This window comes from Tetrahymena thermophila (genome assembly GCF_000189635.1).
Source record: "Tetrahymena thermophila SB210 genomic scaffold scf_8254095, whole genome shotgun sequence".
In the NCBI taxonomy this organism is placed as follows: Eukaryota; Ciliophora; class Oligohymenophorea; order Hymenostomatida; family Tetrahymenidae; genus Tetrahymena; species Tetrahymena thermophila.
The window spans coordinates 71,999-95,299 of record NW_002476047.1 but is presented as its reverse complement, the minus strand read 5'-3'; the positions used below and the strand labels follow the sequence as shown (position 1 = coordinate 95,299).

The following is a 23,301-nucleotide window of genomic DNA, read 5'->3' as shown; positions in this document are numbered from 1 at the left end:
CTGCAGAATCATTTTAGGAGACACAATAATGAAATTTTTGTGGATCGAGTGAAGCTCCTATATTGGTATAATCTAATCCAATACACTTTCTTGTCTAATTTGGTCCAACTATACAATATCTGTAAAAAATTTTAATAAAATATTTAAGAATATCAAATATTTTTATTACAGTTCAGTAAAACATTAAACTACACCAAATTAAGAATTAGTATTTGCTTTTACACAGTTTTAAGTTTAATCTTCTCTACCTGCGTATTATCTGGATAATTTTTAACATACATCGCCAAGCATACAATATCCATCTCTACAAAATGTGGCTGTTTGTGTATTGGTTGGAATACAAAAATGAGTAATTTAGTCTTTACCAGCAAATGGAGAGTCTTTTGGAAAACTATTCAAATTTTCACATTAATTACCCTCAATTTAATTAATACATTAAAATTTATCTGCACAGGATTAGCTGTTAGCTTAAAAAATTTATAACTATTTATAATTTTTAATAAAATATTTATTTACACTAATTATATTATTAACAAGTTTGATTTGCATTTTTAGATACAAGGTTTTGGTTTGAATTAGTAATCTTCGTGCATTGATAGTTCAGATTAGAAGAATCATATTATATACAAATTAAAATGCTATAGCACTCAATTATTCCTTTTAATATTTAAATTAATTATTTGTAAAAAAAAATTAATGTAGTTTTTCATATTTTAAGACAAAATAACTTTAAAATAAGTTGTACTATTCAAAAAAATTATATTAATATCAAATTTGAAAGAAAATTTTTTTCCTAATTGTTAAAAAATGAGAAATAATAGTGTATTAACTAACTTAATAATTCTCAAAAAATTATGTGTAATTTAACAAATTTTAAATTTTTTCTTAATTATTTAGAAAATAATGTTTTAATATTCGTAATTTATATTATTTTAGCATGTTAATTTTTTTCTCATTTGAATATTAAATAAATGAAGAAATAAAATTTTATTTATTTTTATATTTAAATTTAAAATTAATTTAGCTCTAATTTTTCTAAAAATTTAAAAATTAGTAATTTACGATATAAATAAAATCATTTTTACCTATTTTTGTAGTTTAGTTTAAAGCAAGACAGCTTTAAGTATTTTATTCTATCCCTACATATTGCATTTTTCCTACACTAAATCCTAATATGATACAAAACTATTAACTGGTTGAACTTAGAGTGTATAAACAAAAACCATCAGCACATCTTTCTATTTAATTTCCAGTTGTTTTTGTTGGGTCCTTAAAAGGTAAACAATATCCGGTTAGTTACTCCTTACCCACTCTTTTGTCTAAAATATTTGATGATAAAAAGAAGCAACACTAATTTGATTAATCATAGCATATTTATGGCACATCTGCACATCTTGAGGAATTTTTAAAAAATTATAATTATATTTAACTTATAATTGATACTTAACAGCTGGTGAATCAGAATTAACGCAAAAGCCAAGAGCATCAACTCCCATAGTGGATGAACTCCCTGATATAAAAGTGCATTTTTTCATATTTGAAGAAGTTATTATGCAAAACTAGGAACCACATTTAAATAAATCTTTTTTAGAAAAAAAAAAAAATAAAAATAAAAATCAAAATTATCTATTTATACTTGGCACAAAAGTGTCTAACTATACACAATTTCCGTTTGTGTCAACTCCCTTTTTATTTTAATGCTTTTTACTAAATAAAATTAAATATGTATATTTACACTGAATTATATTTAATTGCCTTATATTGACTTGCATTATTATGATACGGAGTCAAAACAGGAGTTTTTTTCTTTTGAACACTAAGTAGCATTAGGTGTATTGTTAAAATCACATTTATTATTGTTTGCATCATCTAATCTTGAAGTAAATTAATTGCTTAGATCACTTAGCTATAAGCAATAATTAGAATTAGAACAATAACTATTATAATTAAACCAAATTATTTTTTATATTAATTTAAAAAAGATTGATATATTTATTGATTACCCTTAAATACAGCTTTTAATATTATCACTTGATCTTTGATTAGGAAAAACGCAGTAAAATGATTAATCAATTCCTATATAAGTTGGTGTGAACGCAGACTCAACTGAGTTTTTTTATGGGTCTAAGCAATATCCATTTTATAAACTAATTTCTAATGAATAAAATAAAAGAAGGAAATAAAATTTGTTCAAAATTACTTTATCCTGCAGGTATTATTTCATGTATATTTTGAATGCATACTCCAAGTGTTTAATTGATTCCTATCAAATTTGGGTTATTTTGAAGAGATAGACAATTTGATTTATCGCTACTTATGCAATATTTATCTGGTTGTATACATTATTTAATATAGTTTTTACTTGGTAAGGTGTTAATACATAATCCAGTTATATCCACTGCTATAAACGTCATTTAAGATTAAGGATTAAATTGTATACATTCTCCATTTTAAATACATGTATTTTTCATACTATTTATATCAAATTTAACACAAAAATTATGATCATTTAAGCAATATGCATCAGAAGGATTGCTAGATGTAGTTATACAACATCCCGAAGAAAATTATGAAGCACTAGTACACTTTTTAGAGTAATCATAGCCTATTTAATTTATGCAGTCTAAATCTAAAAATTAACCACCATCAATGCATTAATTTTTTGAAGGGGTATTTGGACTTAAATGACGTTTGATAGAACTAATTTATGTCTTTACTTCAACTATTAATATAAACTAAAAAAGAAATAATGGGATTCTTATATATTTACAGAGCTAAATCATTTTTTTATTTTATTAAACTTTTGATTTTTTTGATTGAAGTTTTAATTATATATATCTTAGATTTCAAATAAAAAACTAAACAACAATATATTCGAAATTTTAATTAATTTGTTTACATTCAATATTTACTTTTCTTAAAATAAAATACATTAATCTGTATTTAATAACTAAATAAATTTTTTTACTCAAACTGAGTAAAATAATAAGTGCAAAGCCATTAATAAATTAAATTCAAATTAAATAATAAAATGGAAAATCTTGAAAAGCTAAAATAGTTTAGATTTCAATTCTAATAATAATGAAAGCGATTAGTAATAAATATCATTTTTATAAAATATATATTAAATATAAATTTATTGATTTTGAAAAGTTATTTTAACAATAGAAATAGGTAAGAACATTACCAAAATTTAAAAAGATAAATTTTTTTAGCAAAAATTTGAAATTTTATACAAAAATAAATTAATAAAAAAAAAATATATTCAAACATAATTTGATTTCAATTCTTATTTTGTATGAAAACTTATGTAAATAGCTTAATAAAATTTAATTTTATCCATATTTCGAAAAATTAAATTATGAAAACAAAGTTGAAAGATATTAATTAAAATAAATTAGTAAAAAATAAAAAATAAGTAAGATGTACCTCTATTCTCAAAATTTTTAACATTATTATTTTTGTATTTTAATATTGTTAAATTTGGCTAATGTTTTTATTAAGGGATGTAAGGATACTATCTTCCTTAATTTAAGTATTGAATAAAAAGATTAAATAAATAAATTGCTTTCTATGAACAGATTCTTAATTTATAAATACTAAATTAATACTCCACAATTTTTAATTTGGAAAATTTTTTATTTCATATTTATTTTCCAAGTTACACATACTAATTCTGATAATCTTAAAAAAAAAAATTTAATCTGATAAAATATAATAATTCCTCATAGAAGAAATAGTAAATGCTTTTGTAGTAAAAGTAACAAGCTATTTTTCTGGCAAATTAAAAATTAAAAAACTTGTTTTTTTAAAACTGATTTCAATAAAATTCATTATCTAAATATTCATCAAAAAAAAATGAATAAATTAATATAAAAAATTTTAAATTAAGTAAGTGTAAATTATGCAAAATAAAGTAGATTTTAAGTGAAAATTATGAAATAATAAATCATTTATTTGTTTAAAAATTAAAGAATATGATTGAAATTGCTCAACAAAGCCGTAGATTAATAATTAAATAATATAAAATTTATTTCAAAAATAATTTTTTATCTTATTTTTTTGTCACCATAAATTAAAGGTTTGTAAAGCTAACTTTCAAAATATTATAATAAGGGTTTAAAAAAATACTTCATTATAAAGGAAAAAAAATAGATCTATTATTTTTAAGTTTCTTATTAGAAGTAAAATGAAAAATACGTAGTATCTAATTAATAGATTTAAAATAAGTAAGCTATTTATTTAAATTTAATAGAATTTTAATTTTAAATAATAATCAAATAAATAAAATTAATCAATTTAAGCTAGCTAAAAATCTAGTTATTTTAAATTTAAAAAAATCCTTTTATTAAAAAATTGTATTTTCATAACTAAAATATTGAAAGAAAAATTATTTTATAAGTATATTTTTATTAATTAACAAAAAAAATAAATACTTTTGATAATAATAGTAAAAAAATTAATTAAAACTTTGATGCATATAATATTTAACATTAATTTGATAGGTTAATTTCATGTTACATCGAAATAAATTAATTATTTTTTGTTAAAAATGGAAATTAAATCATTAATATTTATAGAAAAACTTCAATAAAATTCAATTATTAAATGAAAAATTATAAATTATTTAATAATAAAAGTCAAACTTTTATTTTAATTGTAATCTTTATAAAAAATTGTGCCATTTTTTTCGGAGAAATCATTATTAATTTAATAGACAAAGAAAATGAAGAAGAATTTTGTTTATCAGTTAACTGCACTTAATTATTTATATATTATTGCTTTTTTACAATTCAATTATTTAGAATCAAAAAAATATTAATTTTTAATCTACAAGAGGAATAATAATTAAGTAATAATAGTTTATAAATAAAGGCATGTATTATTTAGTGCTATTATATACCTACTATAAAATTAAAATTATTTATAATATTGATGGAGAAATATGACAAAATTGAGTTTAGTGTGTGAAATTGACTGGGGATGTATTTCTAGTAGAAGAGAAAACTTCAAAGTATGTAAAAGTTTAAGATTTATTATTATATTCCATTAATAGCACTTCCATGAATTAAATTCTTGTGAATGCTGAAATGCAAGAATTTAATTCATATATAAACATAAACTAGATTAATATAAATCATAAAAATTTATTAAATTTAGGCTTTTTTTTATTTTTTTAAATAAAATTTATAATTTTAAATTACCTCATTTATTTTTTTATAATATTTTTATTGATTATAATATAGCAAGATGCCATTCAAAAATTCAGTCGTTTGGATTTCATTTATTATGAAATATATAGAATCTTTTTTAGACAATAATAATTTTTTTTAAAGTTAATGAAAAATTTTATTATACAATATATTTCTTTAGGTGTAGTAGCTGTAGCTATAGTTAATAGTGGATTATTGCATGTATTTCATAAAAATATTAATAAGAGCAGTCATATTAATAATACTAAAAAATTCTAAAATATAGATTAGAATATTAATACTAAAAAAGATTTATTTTAAAAGTAGACTAATTTGAAATAAAAAAGTTTGAGATAAAAGGTTAGGGATAGAAAATTTTAGGTATTGCATTATGGGTTTAGGATCTTTCAATTTTTGATTGTATTGTTCTGATTGGTTTATTATGATGACTTTTGTATAATGGGTTTATTATGTAGACTTTTGTATGTATTATTATGATGACTTAGGTATGAATTTTTGACTCTTTGCTGTGCTCACTACATTCGTTCTTGCTCTACAGTCTTTCGAACCTTCGCGCTAGACTAGCTTGGTGGATGTAGATACTTTCTTGTAGATAGATGACTACTCAGACTTCGTCTATGCCTCGTCTGAATTATTATATTATGGCCTTTTTTATACCCACTACGCCCGTAAATGCTCCGATTGTAAATTTTTTATAATTAAAAATGATATTATCATATATTATATTGATTTAATAATGATTATAAAAATAATTTTTTACATATAATTTTTGGTTATGGCTAATTATGATTTTTTTTCTTTTTCTTATTCTAGGTGCACACATATTTACCCCGGAGTTTTTATCCTCTGAAGTATAAAAAAAAGCTATAATAATGCTATTACAAAACTTTAAAAATAAAACAGTTAGGATCATAATTTAAATACATTGTACACTTAAAATCTTTAATTATTATATAATTAATACAAATAATTTCTTTACCATTATTAAATATATAAAATTATGAAAAAATTTGTTATTTATTGAAATTTTTAGGTTATGATTACTAAAAGCATAAGAAACAAATAATTTTATAAAGGCCAAGAAGAAAAAATTAATTTCATACAAACATATTTATTTATACATAAAATAAGCAATAAAAAAAATAATTACTAAAACATTTTGGATATGCAAGAAAATGGTTTAATATCTTTTAATTTGTTTTCTTTTCATTTTTAGATAAATTTTTTTTTATCTTTATTTTTTTTTTTAGATGTTACTTTTTAATGGAAAAATAATGGTTTGATTTTTTTTAGATAAATTTATTAAAATAATGTTGGCGTAAACAAATTCAAAATTCACTATTTTTAGTCTAGCATATAATTGCTTTTTGATTAAAAATGTTTATTAATTAATGGTAAGTTTTTAGTCTATACTATCATAGAATAAATTCAAAATAACAAGAAAAAAACTTCTAATAAAAAAACAAAAGATTAGATAGAGTTAATTGTTAAAAAAATATAAACTGAATAACCAACCATATAATAATTAGGAACTGACTAATTGTATTAAATTGTAGATTAATTAATAGATGAGAATATTATCTTTCTTAACAGGGACAAATATAATATTACTTTGCTGTAGTATAATGATTATTATAAATTATTTCATAGATTTAAGTGCTATTTGTTCGGGAGGTTGCTTCTTCGACCATTTTTTTAAAAATTAATTAAGAGTTCTATTTTTTCTATTTATTGTTAATTGTTTTCTATTACTCTTATACTTTAAGGTTTCTTTTGAGATAAAAAAATTAAACTAAGCTACAAGTGGATATATGTTCAATTCTTAGAGTAATTTAACATACAGAACATTAAAAACAATAACAATGTTTGTTTTAGTCTAAATAGTCTTACTTATCATAACTAATATTTAGTAAAAAAATGAAGCAGACGAACTCTAGAGTATTGATTGCTCAAATAATCCAGATCCTGGCTAATGCTCATTTGTAAGTGCAAACCATTCAGTGATTACTACTGGAAAAATATTGATGATAGCTTTTATAGTTTTGCATGCAATTTTATTTATTTGTGGATATAGAATGCTTAATAGTCCTTCTTAAAGAGTTTAATAAATTTCAGAAGATAGAAGTTCTGAATTAAATAATAACTAAATAAATAATATACAATAGTAAAGACAAGTAAATGCAATTGTAGCTATACCTACATAAGATTAAGAAAGAAATTTGATATAAGGATAAAATTTAGATTAAATGCCTCCAAACGCAATATTTTCTTATTAGCCATAATATCAAAATCAATAGAAATAGTAAAATCAAATATAAATTGGAGAAGCTGTTTTATTATGATAAGGTAAATTAATTAATATGATAAATTTTAAAAGAATTATAAATAATAAAATATAAAATAATTTCACTCAATAAATAAATAACAAACAAACATATTTAATAAATTTATAGTCAATTATAATTTAAATTCATAATACATTTTAAAAATATTTATGCAATATTTTAATCAAAAGTATAAATAATAATTCTGATTTAATTATCATACTATTATTTTTAAATTAAAACTGTATATTTTACATAACATTTTAACAATTAACTTTATGAAATATTTATGATTTTTAATATTTAAAAGTTAAATTTAGATTATCTTAAAAAGGAAATGAATTATATGCTATTCATTATTTTATTGATTTACTCTATTTATATGTATCTATATTTAGTTTAAAACTTGTATTTGCTTAAGTATGAGATTATTTGACATTAAACTAGGTTTGATATTTGCCCAAAAATTTTTTTAATTTTAACTCAAATAAACTAATATAGTAATAGTACACAAAATGTACATAAGGGGATTACAGTATCCATAAAATTTCAAAAAGAAGGCTATCTATTAAAATATTCTTTGTTATTTAAATAATCTCCAAGTAATATTTATTTATAACATAACCTTCAAATAAGAAAGTTATCAAATGGAGCTATTGTAGTTTATTCAGACAAAACTAATTTTTAGCTAAAATATATAGTTAAAGAAGTGACATAATTATAACCCATAAAAATAAAGCATTTTAGGTGCTCAGCATTATATTCATACTATAGGTAATCAAGCATGTAACTTTTATTATCAATTTTTCTGTATGAAATCTTTTGAATTTTTTGTAATAATATTTTAAATAACTCATTTGACTAAGAATAATAATTTATATTTCCAACAAACAAGCTATTGAACATCCTGAAAAATTTTAATAATAAATTAAAATCAATCGTATAATTAAGTTCAATAAAATTTAATAATTAGATATATTCGTAAAAAATTGAGTAAATTAACATTAAACTTCTTTAATTTTAAATTAAGTAAAAATATAAATATAGCAAGCAAAATAAACTAGATTTAAAGTTAAAATTAATTATAAAGTAATAATTTATTTAAAAATTAATTGTAATGAAAGAATATGATTGAAAATTAAACAAATTGATAGATTAATAGTTAATTGATATAAAGTTTATTAGAATTTTTATTTATTCTATATTAGTCACAAAAAATAAAGGTTTTTATTGTTAACTTACAAAAAATTAAAAAAAGGGTTTCAAGGAAAAAAAGTAAACCTAATATTTTTAAGATTCTTAAAATGAAAAATATGTAAAATCTAATTAATCAATTTAAAATAATAAAACTTTTTAATTTATCTATGAATATATATATGACTTTACTAAAAAATAATAACAAATAAGTAAAATTAATTAATTTAAGTTAGCTAAATAAGCAGCCATTTTAAATTAAAAAAAACACTTTATAAAAAAATTCTATTTTCATAAATAAAATGAAAGAAAATTTTTATATAAATGTATTTTTATTGATTGAATTATTTTAAAATAATTATTTAAGATTATTCTAATAGCAAAACAAGTTATTCGCTTGATACATATAATATTTATCTTTAATTTGAAAGGTTAATTTTTTGTTACATCTAAATAATTTATTTATTTTTGCTAAAAATGGGAATTAAATCATTAATATTTATAGAAAAACTTCAATAAAATTCAATTATTAAATTAAAGATTATCAATTTTTTAATAATAAAAGTCAAACTTTTTATTTTAATTGCGATGGTTATAAAGAATTGTGCCATTTTTTTGAAGTAATCATTGATAATTTAATATGCAAAGAAAATGAAGAAGAATTTTGTTTATCAGTGAATTGCACTTAATTATTAATATATTATTGCTTTTTTACAACACTAAATTTCAATAATTTAGAATCAAAAAAATATTAATTTGTAATCTACAAGAAGAATAATAATTAAGTAATAGTTGATAAATAAAGGCATATTAACTTTAGCGATATTATAAGCCTGCTATAAAATAAACATTATTTATAATATTGATGGAGAAATATGACAAAGTTAAGTTAGTGTGTAAAATTGAAATGGGAGATGTATTTCTAGTAGAAGAGAAAACTTCAAAGCATGTAAAATTTTAAGATTTGTTATTATATTCCATTTAATTTTCTACTTGTTAATATGCAATAATTATTATCTTGAATACTTCATTTTAAATAAAATTTGGTTAATCTAAAAGAAATATATCATGAAGAGGATTTTTATTGATGAAAGGGAATAGTAAACCTATCACCCAGAAAATGAAGCTAAATTACTTGAATAGCTTGACCATCCAAATATTATAAAAATGCAGGAACATTTTTATCATAAAAAATATTTTTGCTTAATTATGGAGTTTGCAGAAAAAGGTAAACTAATGAATTTAAATTTAAAAATTATTTACTAACTTATGTATTTCAAAACCTATTCACTCTTTAAGTAATTTTTTTTCAAACAGGCGATTTAAATAAATTGATCTTAAACCTCAAACAAAAAGAAGAATATTTAAATGAAAAGCAGGTATTTTTACTTTATCTGTTATTACTAATTTCTCTAAATTACTCTAAAAACATAAAGAATTTGCAAATTAATATTTTTTTAAATACTTACTTTATTTTTTAAGGTATTAGACCTATTCTGTTAGCTCTGCCTAGCTGTTAAGTATCTTCATGACAGAAAATACATTCATAGGGATATAAAAATACATAACATATTCCTCTCTAATGAGAATATTGTAAAATTTTATTTGCTATAAATATGATAAAACGCTAATCTATGAAAACCTACATACAACTGAATAAAATTTAAAATTGTTATATTAATAGGTGAAATTAGGAGATTTTGGGATATCAATTTAGCTAGATAAAAGCGAGATATATGCTAAGACATAGCTAGGAACTCCATATTATTTATCTCCTGAAGTAGTCTAAGGAAAGAACTATGATTAAAAAGTTGACATTTGGATGATTGGTTGTTTTTTATATGAAATTTGTGAATTATCAAGACCATTTTAAGGTGCTACTTGGTCTGTAATTTATTCAAAATTGTTATTATTAAAATTTTTGTATGAAAAAAAATATATTTTTAACCAAAATTTAACTTTTAAAATAATCAAAAAAGGAAGTTGATTACAAAATATAAAATATTGAACCAGAGCCTATAGATGAATCATATAGCTAATTTTTATAAAATCTAGTTAAAAAGCTTCTTTAAAAAGATCCTCAATAGTAATTTATTAAATTATTAATGGATAATTATTCTAATTCATATTTTTCTTTTTTGGTCAAAAAAATCTTAAAAGTCAATTTAAAAGTTAATTTAATTATTTTCATTATATAGACGGCCAAGTATAAATGACATTATAGAAATGCCAGAAATTATACAAAATCTTAAATAAATGTCTAAGGACGAAGTTTATTCTTAATATTTGATATTCCCTGAATTTATTTATCAGGATGAAGAAGAAGAAGAAAATGAACATGAAAAAACAGTGATTAAAGACAATGAAAACTATTGTAAGGCAGAAAAAAATATAGAAAGTATTTTAAAAAACGTAGAAGAGGAGCAACTTGCAAAATATTCTTTATCTTATTTGTTGAAGAAAGCTGCTTAAAGTGTATAAAAAGAAGAGATGCTCTTAAAAAAATAAAAATAAGATAAATTAGAACAAAAAAAATAATTTTCTATAAATGGAGATTAAAGCGAATAACTGGAAAATAGTAAAATCAATTAAGAAATTCTTTATACATAAAATTTAAATAATACAAAAGACTCTCAATAAGTGAAGAAAAATAAATTTTAGTAAAAATTTTATGAGAAAAAAAAGCAGGAATTAAATATTTGCACGATTAATGGCTAAGAAGATGAATAATCCAATATTATTACTCAATCTTAATAGTCTAAAAATATCTAAAAAAATGCTTCAGCCCCAACCACAACAAAACCAAATCAAAAGCATTTAGCAAATGTTTCATAAATACCAAAAGAGTCATATGTAAATTATGAACCAGTTGGAATAGATTTACCATGTAATGATGATTCAAGCACTAAAATAACTTCATATAATTAAAAAGAAACTTAAAATCTAACACCAGAATAGAATATTAAATAAATTTCACAAATTTCTTAAACAACACAAAACACAATAGATTCTACTCCTAATAGATTAAAAGTTAATGAATTAAAAGATTAAAACTAAGATAAAAGTACCTAATTTTTGTAAGAAAAAGTTATGTAAAACAACTCTAATTTGTCATAATTAACTTCAGCTTCGAATAATTAAAAGCCTACTGCAAACTAAGAGATATAAAGCCTTAATTAATAAATTATAAATACCAATCTAGTAGAACATAATAATTCTAATGATTAAAAAGTGCCCTGTAATGGATAACCAACCACTAAATAAAATTAGCAAAGCTTTAGCTTTTCAGCTAATTAGTATGCAAATCTACTTAAAACTCCTCAACTTCCTAACACAATACTTTTTACTTAGTTTTTAAAGGAAAAATTAGGAAAAGAGAAGTTTACTAAAATGAAATATTTGCTTGAAGGTAGTTAAAATCCTCTTAAACTTCTTGATGAAAATACTGAGCTAATTACTGAAATAATTGGACCAGAAAATATTGATTGCATTAATTATTTTAGATGCTTAATCACCAGTAGCGTTACACCACCTGGTAGTCACTTCAGAGCCCGCTCAACTGCCAATTCTCCTTGCTAAACCTTAAATAAAAATTTATTACCATAACCTTAGCATTCAAATTAGGGAGTTTAAGCATTTTAAATTCATCTCAAAAGCGCTAATTAAAATGAACAACAATAACAAATGATTTAACTTTAGAAATAAGGATCTTTGCAATAACAATAGCATCAAATTCCTACAATTAGCAATAATTCATCATATGTTTAAGGTTTCCATCAATATAATAACAACAATATACAAAATAATAACCACCATATTTATAGAAACTAAAGTGTTTACTCTTAACATTCCTAATAAGGCTAAATGTCTGTTGGAAGTTCTCCTTAATATTTTAACAATAGTAGCAATAGAATATTTGAAAATAATTTTAATTTATTTTAAAGTTGTAATAACGATAAAAATTCTTTTTAATCAGAATGGTCATACATTTTGAGCTAACCAGGAAATCTAAATTGTCAAAACACTCATTTAATAAATTAAGGAAATGTTACCAGTAGCCTATCTAATAGAAATGCATAGTTTAGTAATAGCCAGCCTTAGCAACAAAGCAGCTTTTAAATATATAATTAATAACAGTAGTAATTTATTTAAAATAAAATACCTTTAAACTCATATCAACTAAAGCAATTTCCAGCAAATCATAAAATCGCAAGCACGACTCAAAATTAAAATTAAAAACAAATGTTTCACTCATCTCATTTTTATCAGTAATGATGAAAATTTAAATACACATTAATAAATCAAATGATAATTTATTAATTCTTTAAAAAATAATCTATCCATCAATTTAAATTTTTTTGGGTTTAAATTGTTTTTCACATGGTAATGATTATTTAAACATTTAATTTAAAAAACTAATATTTATAATTATAATAATAATAAATACAATCTCTAATAATATTAAAGTTAGATATAGATTGATACTTATTTATAATAACTATATTTTAAATCATTTACTTACTAAAAAATTTTATATTTTATTCCTTGCATATTAGTAAAAATTCATTATTTATTCAAATTATCATTTATTCAATACCTTATCTAATAAAATTTTTTCTAAATATTTTAATTTTTCATATCATCTTCATTAACACTTTTTTGTATAAAATCCAATATAAAATGATTACATTAATAAACATTTTACACTTAAGTTTATACTAAAAAAGAGAAATTATAATTTAAGGATATTAATAAATTAATTCAAGCGAATAAACTTTGATAATTTATTTTAATTCGCTCAATAGAATAAATTGGATATAAAAATAAAATATTTAATAGTAAATAAAACTTAATACCTCATAATAAAAGTTTTAAGCATACTATCATAAAAATTATTTAAAATTTGAAAAGAAATATTCTACAAGCATATAAAAATTATTAAACTTTGACAAAAGTTCATTTTTAATTTATTTTAAATAAGATTTATTTTTTTGTTTTTTTCTTTTTAAAAACAAAAAAATTATTTTAAAGAAGACAAATTAATTCTTTTGTTAAAAAAAATCTATTGAGTTAACAATTTTTCATTTTTTCTTTAAACTATTTAAATACAACAATTTGTATATAGAGTTCTTTACAAAGAAATGTATTGTCTTAAATCAAGTTAATTTATTTTTTTCTTTTCCAAAATACATTAAAGAATATTTATTAACCTTTTCTATCTAAAAGATATAAAGTTTCATTAAAATACAGAAATGTTGTTCAAAAAATTGGATAAATATAAAAAATGAAATAAAGTTAAAAATATGTTTTAGAGAAACGAAAGAATATTTATCGTTATAAGAAAAATAATACGCATTTTAGTAAAATTTATAATTATAATTTGATGTATTTTCTTTTAAAAATAATTATTTCTCATCAAAAATCTAACATAATTAGTTTTATTATTCAAAAATTTTTGTTGATTTTTTTATGATTATCAAAAACAAGCTTCTTGAGTTATGTTCTTTAATTTATTGGTTTTTATATTCAAAAATATACAGTTTTAACTAAAATACTTAATAGTTTTTGAAACAATAAGGTAATGCATAGGCTCGAAAAAAATTCTTTTATTATTAAATAAATAGTTTAAAATTGAACAACTCTTTAATAAAATATAATGATTAAAAACAAAAGAAAAATTAAAAAAATATAGATATAACACAAAATGAAAGCTCTTTTACTTACTGTTGTTGCTATTGCAACTCTTCTTACTATCACTGGATTTGTTTTCAATGGAAAGCATGCTAGCCTTGAATCAAGAGAAATTAGATACTATGATGGTTGCACTAATTTAGAATTGACTACTGCTGGTGTTTTTGTTGATGATACTTGCAGTCAAGCATACAAATACACTGTAATTCCTCTTCCCACTTTGAAAAGAAGTAATTTTGTTTCTGGTTGTGTTCCTGGCTACAAATATGTTCTTACAGATTTTACTAGTTTTGATCAAATTTAAGAAGTAAGAAGGACTCCATGCTGAAATAGCAAATGAAATAAATTTGATATAATTCATAATACTTTATCTTACATATTAAATTAAAGTTTTTATTATGTAATTTATATAAAAAAGTAATTTATTTACTTAATATTATTATATTTAAAAACTGATTATTTAAAATATTTAATTTAGCCTAATTTTATTTATATAATTTTCTATTTTATTAATAATAAAAATAGTCATAAATAAATTTTCAGTTAATTAATTAATGATTTATTTAATTTTAGATGTAAATATATAAAAATGAAATTTTTTTCTCTTTGATTTTAAGATTGTTTTAATAATTAATTTTACTTCTTAGGTTAGTTATAATACCTAATTTTATTAATATTAAACTTAATACATTAAATATATGAATTTAGATAGTGTTTAAATAAAATTAAATTCTAATTTTTTTTTGAAATACTTAATAAAATCAATAATACATAACTCATTTTTAAAAAAAAAAACTAAATAAATAATTGTGTTAAAATTACTTAAAATTTTAAGTAGGGTTGAAATTTTTATATTCTTAAAAAATATAAACTTAATAAATTACAAATTCAAGGATAGTGTTTTAAAGATAATATTATTTATTGAAAAAAATAATTAATTGTTTTTAATGTTATCTTTTTAATAAAAAAAAACAATAGTAAATTTAAAATTATTATCTTGAATTTGATCTTAAATTTTTGAATCAAATAATAACTATCTTTGCAATGTATAGCATATAGCAGATTATTTTTTTAACCAAATAATTGTTAAAATAAAACTAAACTTTCATTATTTAAAATATTTTTATCAGATGCTATTAAGAAACATTTTTTTAATAAATATATTAATTTAAATCTACTATTAAATTGAAATCAAAATATAAAAAATAATTAGATTTTAAAGATACGTTGACACGTAAATATTTATTAATTAATTTATATTAAATTTAATTAAAAGCTGATATAATATCTTTAATTCAGTTTAACTTATTTAAAATGCAATTAAAGCAAATGATATCATAACATCTTCTTTTCTTTGAAAAACTATCTTAAGTAATATGACTAGAAAATAGCAAGAGCTATGAGCAAGACAAGGGTGATAATTGAAAAACCCTAAATCTTAAATGTAAGATCATTTTGCAGAGCACTATTGTATTATTAATGTCTATAAATAAATCTTTTTTCCAAAGAAATATCTTTCAAAGTATCCTCTAATCTTTTAGCACTTAGTTCAAACTTAACACCATCTTCCTTTTTGATTAGGTCTGCATAGTCTTTTGCTTCAACACCAGTTTTGTAGTCAAAATAAACAGTTAAATCTTCCTTCAAGTCAGTATTATGGAAACAGAATTAGTATTCACCTTCAAATTCTGTAATTATTTAGAAATTTTGAGTTTTTAATTCGGCCTATGTTTCACTATATGTTCCATCTTAATTGGATACTTTAAATTCTAGAAATTCTCCTTTGTCACATACTATTGTAAGTCTAACAAGAATTCTTTCACCTTTTGATAATTAAAATAGAGGTTCATAATTTGCTTTTTCATTATGAATAATGTGTACCTAAGCTATCAAAAAAGCAATGCTCTTAACGACCTTCCAATTTAATTGCTAATTCAATAGCATTAGATTAAGATATAAATATTACTAAGATTAGCAATAAGCTAATGGGAATTTTATAGTTGATCATAACTGCTAAGATATAAAAGCTCTACTATGTTATATTTTCAACAAAAAACTAATTACTAATAAAGAAATTAAATAAAGATTTTAATTTTTTTTTTCTTATTTGTTTTAATTAGTTTGTAATCAAAAATAAAACAAAAAAACATATTCAGATATGAATGTTCTTTTATATTAATCAAAACTTTCAATTTTTACACAGAATATAATCAAAAAACAAAAAATTGTTCAGAATATTTTCGTTGACTAAGAAATTATAATTTTCATGAAAAGATGAAGTGGCCGAGCGGTCTAAGGCGGTAGATTCAGGTTCTATTCCGAAAGGGCGCGAGTTCGAATCTCGCCTTCATCAGATTTTTATTTACAAATTCATAAAATATAAATGTGGATGGAATAAAGTATATTTGTTTTTATGGAGTTAAGTGGATTTTTTTTCATATCAATAAATAAATTCTTTAAATGATTTTGTAAAAAATAAATAATTTAGTCAAAGTAGAAATTATTCGTAAATATAATTGCGCAAATAGATTGATGTAAATAAAGATGGACTGAAATCATTAAAATTAATTCACAAAGTAATGAATGATTTTTTGAAGAATGATTTTTTTAGAATGAATAAAAAAATTATGAATATTTAATAACAATAATCAAAGTAATTTATACATAAATAATAAAAATTAAGCAGACAGAATACACAGAATAAATATTGACTTTAAACAGTAATAATCCTATTAATTAATTTAATAGTTCCATAAAAAAAGTTTACAAATTTTAACAAATAGACTTATAATATAGGTAAAATTAAAGGATTTTTGAAAAGCGATACCATAGTAAATTAAGATGAATTAAGTTAGATAGTCTTACTACATTCGAGAGAGTAATATTTTATTTACAATTTCAATTTCATCCTTTGATTAATATATTTTAATGTTAATTATTTCAAACAAACATTTTAATTATTAAATATGACTGACTTAATTATAAGTTTGTAGAATGAAATTTTTATTAATTTGAAACTAGGTGCTATTTCTACTTAACCGTAAGGAAATAGTTTTGTGAATTCTCGTAATAATAGTGGAGTAAATATTCAGCATTAAGGTAGTCTTGGGTTAGGAACATAAACGACATATATAGCTAATAATAGTATCTAAACAACATAACCTCCTTAAGGTTAGACATCTTCAAGCGTTAACCCTTAATACCATCATTAAAAGTAGTAAAGCTATGCTAGCAATCATAGCTTACCAAAAAATTAATACATAATTAATCTTACTTAAGATTCTTCTTTAATGACTGTAGCAGACGCCAATAATTAAAGAAAATCCCTTAGCATTTTAACTACACAATAATCATAGCTAAAAGAGCTATTTAGAAACAAAGCCTAAACTCCTAATCATTATCATACAAATTCAATATCTTAGCAATCGATAAATGCCCCATATTTGAAAGACAACTATCTTTTGAGAAATAATGATAATACCAATTAATCAAATTAATCAGGGTATTTTTCAAGAAGCAAAATTAACAAAAATAAATTTATATCATTAGGAGATAGTGATCAAAAAAGAAGACAAAGCAGTACATTATTAGGTTAAAATGTTTAAAACGATTATGTAATTTCTGATTAGAAATAGCATAGTAATTTTTATCATAAATAAGCAAGTAGTCATTCTCATATTAAAGTGGTAGACTCAAAAAATTCTAATGATTCTGATAAAAATTTTACTCCACAGTCAAAAGTTGAAACTATTTCTAAAGAATAATCACGTCTTATTTAACTATAACAGAGCTATATATAAAAACTGAAAAACAACAAAATAGTCAAATAAAAGAGTTACTAATTTTAAATATTTACAAATATTGTTCAAAACTTTCTCTTAAATGAAACTCTTATCGATCACACTGATGCATAGATTAAAGAGTAGTTAAATGATTTACTGATAGAATAATCTTAATAATAAGCTGCTTTAGAATAAAGGGTAAATACAGAGAGCAGTGCAAGTAATTAAATATCAAAATCATCTCGCAATATCATAGATACTGAATCCGATACAGCCAAAATAAATGACAATAATTTTCTTAAAGTTTTACAGTAAGACAATAATTCTTAGTAGCAGAATCAAAATAGAAGACCATCAATATTATAAATAATGCAATAAAAGTATACACATACGTAGTTAGATTTTAATTCAAGTAATTAAGAAGATACGAAAGCAAAAGTTTAATTTATAACTGAGCAAACCACAGAAGATTAAACAACTTAAAAATCAACAATTAAATAAGATAATAATAAGTTAGTTATAAATGTTATTAATTCTTAAAATGAATTAGCTAAGCATGATTTTGCTAATTCGACAAGAGCAATAAAAATTTAATAAAACTAAATAAATAATTCTAAATCGGACTTAGAATAAGAAGTAACTAGTCCTGCAGATTTGAAATAAAAGGAAGATATACTTATGTTTCTAATGGATTTTCTAAATAAGATTGAACACTAGTTTTTAGAAGGTATTAATTGTAAATATTACCCTCAAGAGGATTTTATAAAGTAGTTAATGAAAAATCTGATGGAGCTAAGCAACAAAATTTGTCATTATTTAATGCAAAGAAAAGAAAAAGTTGCCAGTATTTTCATCAATACAATTTTAAAAGTTTTCGCATAAATACTAGAAAAGCAATATCTATATGTAAAGGACTAAGTGAAACAGTTAGTTAAAATATAAGTTTAAGAGCATAATGAAAAGTTTAACTATTATGTAAATAAAAAAAAAGAGTTAGAAGATAAAATAAGCTAAATGTACAAAGATCAAGATAAAATAGTTGTTGAATTTCAAAAGAAAATAGTGGCCATGGAAGAAATTAAGAATCAATATTTAGAGCAAGCAGAAATCCTAAGAGAGTAAATTGAAGAATCAAAAACTAAAAAGTATAAAGATTATTAGCTTGAAAGGATTCAAGTGCAATCAAAAGAAGTAATTAAAAATTGCGCATAAATCGAGGCTGAAATCTTAAAACGTAGAGAAGACACAAAGGATTCAATTTAAAATTTAGCAAAAATGACAATGGAGCATTTCAATACAGTTAAAAATGACCCACGAAGAAGATCCTTATTGGGAAATTTAGGCTTTAGTGGTATTAATTAATCTGATTTGATTCTGTAAGGAAGTATGACACACTCAGAAAATTAATAATCATTTTCTGAGTTCAACTTGATTACTTATGCAGCTAAATATGATAAACCAGAAACCAAAGCAGCAATTTTATTTGCTCATCCATTTTAATTTTATATCCAATAAGATATTCATAATTACATGTATGACAAATTAATTCCCAAACAAAGTAGGTCAGAAATGATTAAATTACTTGAAAATTATATGGAAGAAGTAAGTTTTTTTATTTCGTTTAAATTCAATAAATAAAATTAACTTAAGTTAAAATTTATTTATATAAAATAATTGTTTATTTATTGGTTTTAATTTTTAGGTATTTTTATAATTTTTTTTCATAAATAGGTTACAATATTAAAATATGGAGGAAATAAAATAAATGGGCCTTTAAATTTCTTATCGTAAATTCAACAAATAAACACATATTTTAATATTTTATTTAATTAAATATAGATGGATTCTGTAGAAGCATTAAAATTTCTTTGTAGCTTCTATTAAAATCACTGAAATAGCTTTTCTATTGTAAAGTTTAGTTAATAGCAAAAAAGAAATTGGAATTTATTTTGCCACGATATTCGGTATAGTTTAAGATAATATGCTTTCTGACTCTTAATTTGAGTTTATGATATCTATTAGAAAAATGCTAAAGTTATATATCCCATGGTTAGACCAGTTAGATACTTTAAAAGAATAAGAGATAAATAAAATGATAGATGATCAAGTATTTATTCCTGCAAAATAAGTTTTAGAATCATTCTAAACTGTATTTAAGAATGTAACTTAAAGTTATTCGTTTATCATTAATAAATAAATAATTTATATTGTTAAAAGCATCCTTAATACTCAAAAATAGAAGAAAGATTTTAAATATTTTTGAAAACAAGAAAAGTCTAAATCAATCAAAGAGCTATACAAGAACAAAGAAAAATCATTAACTCTAAGTTTGGTGAATCTTCTCTTACATTAATTCCTAATCTTATGGAAAAAATGAAAACTGAGAATATCAACGACGTTATACGAAGTCTTGAAAATATTTTTGCTAAACTCGATTAAAAGTAATAAGAAAAAGGTAAAGACATTTAAATTAAATAAGTTTTACTATTTAAACTAAGAAAATTTTAAATAAATTTAGAATTACTTTTTTATGCTAAAAATTTTACTATTAATAATTTTAATAAAAGTTAACTACAATAGCTTCAAGAAATTAATGTATAATCACTATGGTGTAGATACAGAAAATGAATCTATTTCAGAGTATTTTTCTGAATTTATTTTTGGTGAATGGTTTAATTACTAAGGATTTATTCAAAAAGTCATTAAACTACATGTTCCTGATGATGTAAATGATAAATTGATTAGCTATTATAGTACAATGAATGAAATTTGCAATCTACTTATGCATAACTAAAATTAATCATTCCATGAATTTAAAAACAGATTAAGCAATTATTTATTCAACATGGAGTCCCTCAACTTTTTCTAATATAATACGTAAATTTTATTTTTTTTAAATAATTCACAATAATCTATTTTCTTTTTTTAGGATTGATGAATTTTTCAAAAGCTACGAAAATTCAAAAGATGATCAGCTTAAATTTAATACTAAGCGTATTTCTCCTGCGTTACTGTACTAATAGCTCTTCAAATAAAATGAGTTTGGTTAGCTGTACCAGTACTTCAAGCAATCAGGGAGCGTAGATGATGAAAATTGCGAATTTATTAAAAGATTATATCCTCAAAGAATTTTATTAGATAACTTCAATGAATTCCTTGATTACAATAGGCATATTTATTAGTTTTTATCTGTTTAAGAAAAAATTTAAATTGTTTAGGCACCAACTCCTAGCGAAACTTCAATTTAATATTTTAATTAACCTACCAAATCCAACAATAATCTTAAAAGGTTAAATACCATAAATAAAATAAAAGCAGCCAAGCTATCTAAATTTACTTCATAAAGTAGTAATGTAAGCAGCAAATCAAACTCAAATTAACCACAATATTAAGCAAGCAGAAAGTCATAATTTAATTTGCAGCAATTAACGAAATCAAACACTCTAATAAAATAAGATACTATTTAATTGGAAAGATCAGACTCTAAAGAGTCTTCTGTAAGTATTGCTACTCCTGCTAGTGCAAGCAAGAAATCTATTTTCTCAGGAGTTTGAAGTTTTAATCTTCATTAACTAAGATCTCTTTTGTAAAAAATTTTAATTCTAAAACTAAATTTTTTCCAAACAATGTAATAAAATTTTAATAATAAATAAAAAAAAAATATTATTTGCAAAACTAAAATAAATTTTTGTCTAAAAATAAAAAAATAATTAATAGTATAAAACTGTATCATATTCTAAACATTTATTTGTAGAATTATCTTTGAGAAATTTTCTATTTAGCTATCTGTTTGTTTTTATTACCCTTTAAGAATTTTAATATTGCAAATTGATTTATATACTAAAAAGTAATTTAATGAGGAAAATTTATAGAATAAAGAAAAGAAAAAAATCTTTAGTGAATATAAATTAATAAGTAATATTATGAGTAACATTTATAGAACATAGAAAAGGACGAAACAAACTTTATAGAATAATGAATACATTTTTCTAAAATTTTATAAAAATGAAATCAAATTTATTAAAAAATTTGAAATTAATTAGTTTATATTTATATATATTTATAAGTTTTTAATTAGTTAGTTATTTAGTTAGGTATTTAATTAATTATCAATCAAGATTTTCTAAATGTGAGATATTTTCTTCTTCTTCAATTCTACTTAGAAGACCAGCTATTTAATTTTCTAAAAGTTAATAAAGCTTTTCAGCAGTTTAATCATCTAATCCTAGATTTTTTTAAAAATTTAATTTAAAAATTGATCTAAATTAAAATTTTTATTTACCATGCAGTCTTGCAAAATCATATGCTAATTATTTTGGATTATCACCTTCATTGACTATAATTCTTTCACTTCTTTGGTTACCAAGATTTACATCAACAAATAAAAGTGGAGGGCGATCTTTTTAATTTAAAAATTAAATTTTTGATTAGTTTACATATATATTTAAAATAAATATCTATCTACCTTTTGAATCTGGAACTGAATGAACGGATTCTTGGCCTTGTTCACTTGAAAATGGTTTGCATTCTTCGCCAGTATTTTAGAATTATTCTTAATTAGCCTATAAATTATTTTACTACCAAGAATTTTGGATTTATGTTTCTTGTAATCTTCCAAATTTAGGAGCACTTAATTCAAGCAAAGGATTATGATAGTTATTAGAATTAATTAAACCTAAATTTTCCTAGTTTTATTACTCTAATAAATTATTGTTCATGATATGATTTAGCATAAAATTATTATTTTCATCTATATTGTTATTATTTATTAAATTTAACTGATTGTATTATAATGTATTTGTTTGCTATGCAAATGAGTGCTAGAGAGCAGAAACAGGACTATTTTTTTGCTAATATTGCTATAAGGCTTAGTTAGCAAATATGTTATTATTTAACAAACTTTAACTCTATTGCTATTAAAGACCTTACATATTATCTTACTAGAAATTAAGAGAGGGAGAATTTTTATAAACAATTGACTAGTTACTATTATAATATATCATCTAATTATCACTATTAGCAGTGCAACTATTTATACTAGTTATTCTTTCAACGCCAGGGTTAGTGTTATTGCTAAATGTTAGCTAGTGTTAGCAA

At 21.2% G+C, this 23,301-nt stretch overlaps 8 protein-coding genes across 8 annotated transcripts in view; 4 read left to right on the top strand and 4 right to left on the bottom strand. All coding sequences in view use genetic code 6, as the record gives it.

Annotated features, from left to right (window-relative positions):
- Nucleotides 1-516: 516 nt before the first annotated feature.
- On the bottom strand, nt 517-2,783 carry TTHERM_01114210 (hypothetical protein; the record flags this gene model as incomplete). Its single annotated transcript, XM_001025955.2, has 8 exons — nt 517-657; nt 1,086-1,393; nt 1,444-1,582; nt 1,637-1,685; nt 1,736-1,937; nt 2,004-2,154; nt 2,201-2,722; nt 2,771-2,783. Coding segments are annotated over 8 exons (1,525 nt in total), but the record flags the coding sequence as incomplete, so codon positions are not given.
- Nucleotides 2,784-6,667: 3,884 nt separating this feature from the next.
- Nucleotides 6,668-7,555, top strand: TTHERM_01114190 (transmembrane protein, putative; the record flags this gene model as incomplete). Its single annotated transcript, XM_001025953.2, has 1 exon — nt 6,668-7,555. The coding sequence occupies exon 1, from the start codon at nt 6,782-6,784 to the stop codon at nt 7,553-7,555; it is 774 nt and encodes a 257-aa protein (XP_001025953.2). The 5' UTR covers nt 6,668-6,781.
- A 2,041-nt stretch (nt 7,556-9,596) lies between these two features.
- On the top strand, nt 9,597-13,006 carry TTHERM_01114180 (Serine/Threonine kinase domain protein; the record flags this gene model as incomplete). The annotated part of the gene is made up of 7 exons (XM_001025952.3): nt 9,597-9,680; nt 9,791-9,959; nt 10,049-10,110; nt 10,214-10,324; nt 10,416-10,619; nt 10,711-10,817; nt 10,930-13,006. 7 exons carry the CDS (start codon nt 9,597-9,599, stop codon nt 13,004-13,006), a joined length of 2,814 nt encoding a protein of 937 aa, XP_001025952.2.
- Nucleotides 13,007-14,376: 1,370 nt separating this feature from the next.
- TTHERM_01114170 (transmembrane protein, putative) lies at nt 14,377-14,903 on the top strand. The gene has a single exon (XM_001025951.2). It carries the CDS (start codon nt 14,388-14,390, stop codon nt 14,748-14,750), a length of 363 nt encoding a protein of 120 aa, XP_001025951.2. The 5' UTR covers nt 14,377-14,387; the 3' UTR covers nt 14,751-14,903.
- An 854-nt stretch (nt 14,904-15,757) lies between these two features.
- Nucleotides 15,758-16,430, bottom strand: TTHERM_01114160 (emp24/gp25L/p24 family protein; the record flags this gene model as incomplete). The annotated part of the gene is made up of 2 exons (XM_001025950.2): nt 15,758-16,245; nt 16,304-16,430. 2 exons carry the CDS (start codon nt 16,428-16,430, stop codon nt 15,758-15,760), a joined length of 615 nt encoding a protein of 204 aa, XP_001025950.2.
- An 833-nt stretch (nt 16,431-17,263) lies between these two features.
- TTHERM_01114140 (hypothetical protein) lies at nt 17,264-21,758 on the top strand (the record flags this gene model as incomplete). Its single annotated transcript, XM_001025949.3, has 7 exons — nt 17,264-17,300; nt 17,444-19,806; nt 19,936-19,991; nt 20,044-20,365; nt 20,422-20,659; nt 20,772-21,081; nt 21,134-21,758. 7 exons carry the CDS (start codon nt 17,264-17,266, stop codon nt 21,756-21,758), a joined length of 3,951 nt encoding a protein of 1,316 aa, XP_001025949.2.
- A 555-nt stretch (nt 21,759-22,313) lies between these two features.
- TTHERM_01114130 (hypothetical protein) lies at nt 22,314-23,207 on the bottom strand (the record flags this gene model as incomplete). Its single annotated transcript, XM_001025948.1, has 3 exons — nt 22,314-22,429; nt 22,487-22,603; nt 22,670-23,207. The coding sequence occupies 3 exons, from the start codon at nt 23,205-23,207 to the stop codon at nt 22,314-22,316; spliced, it is 771 nt and encodes a 256-aa protein (XP_001025948.1).
- Nucleotides 23,208-23,253: 46 nt separating this feature from the next.
- TTHERM_01113130 (hypothetical protein) overlaps nt 23,254-23,301 on the bottom strand; it is a gene marked incomplete at its 3' end in the record, with an annotated part of 4,931 nt that continues 4,883 nt past the window's right edge. Inside the window, exon 9 of the mRNA XM_001025947.3 lies at nt 23,254-23,301. This exon is cut by the window's right edge and continues 180 nt beyond it. Within this exon, the coding sequence (XP_001025947.3) occupies nt 23,254-23,301 (48 nt within the window).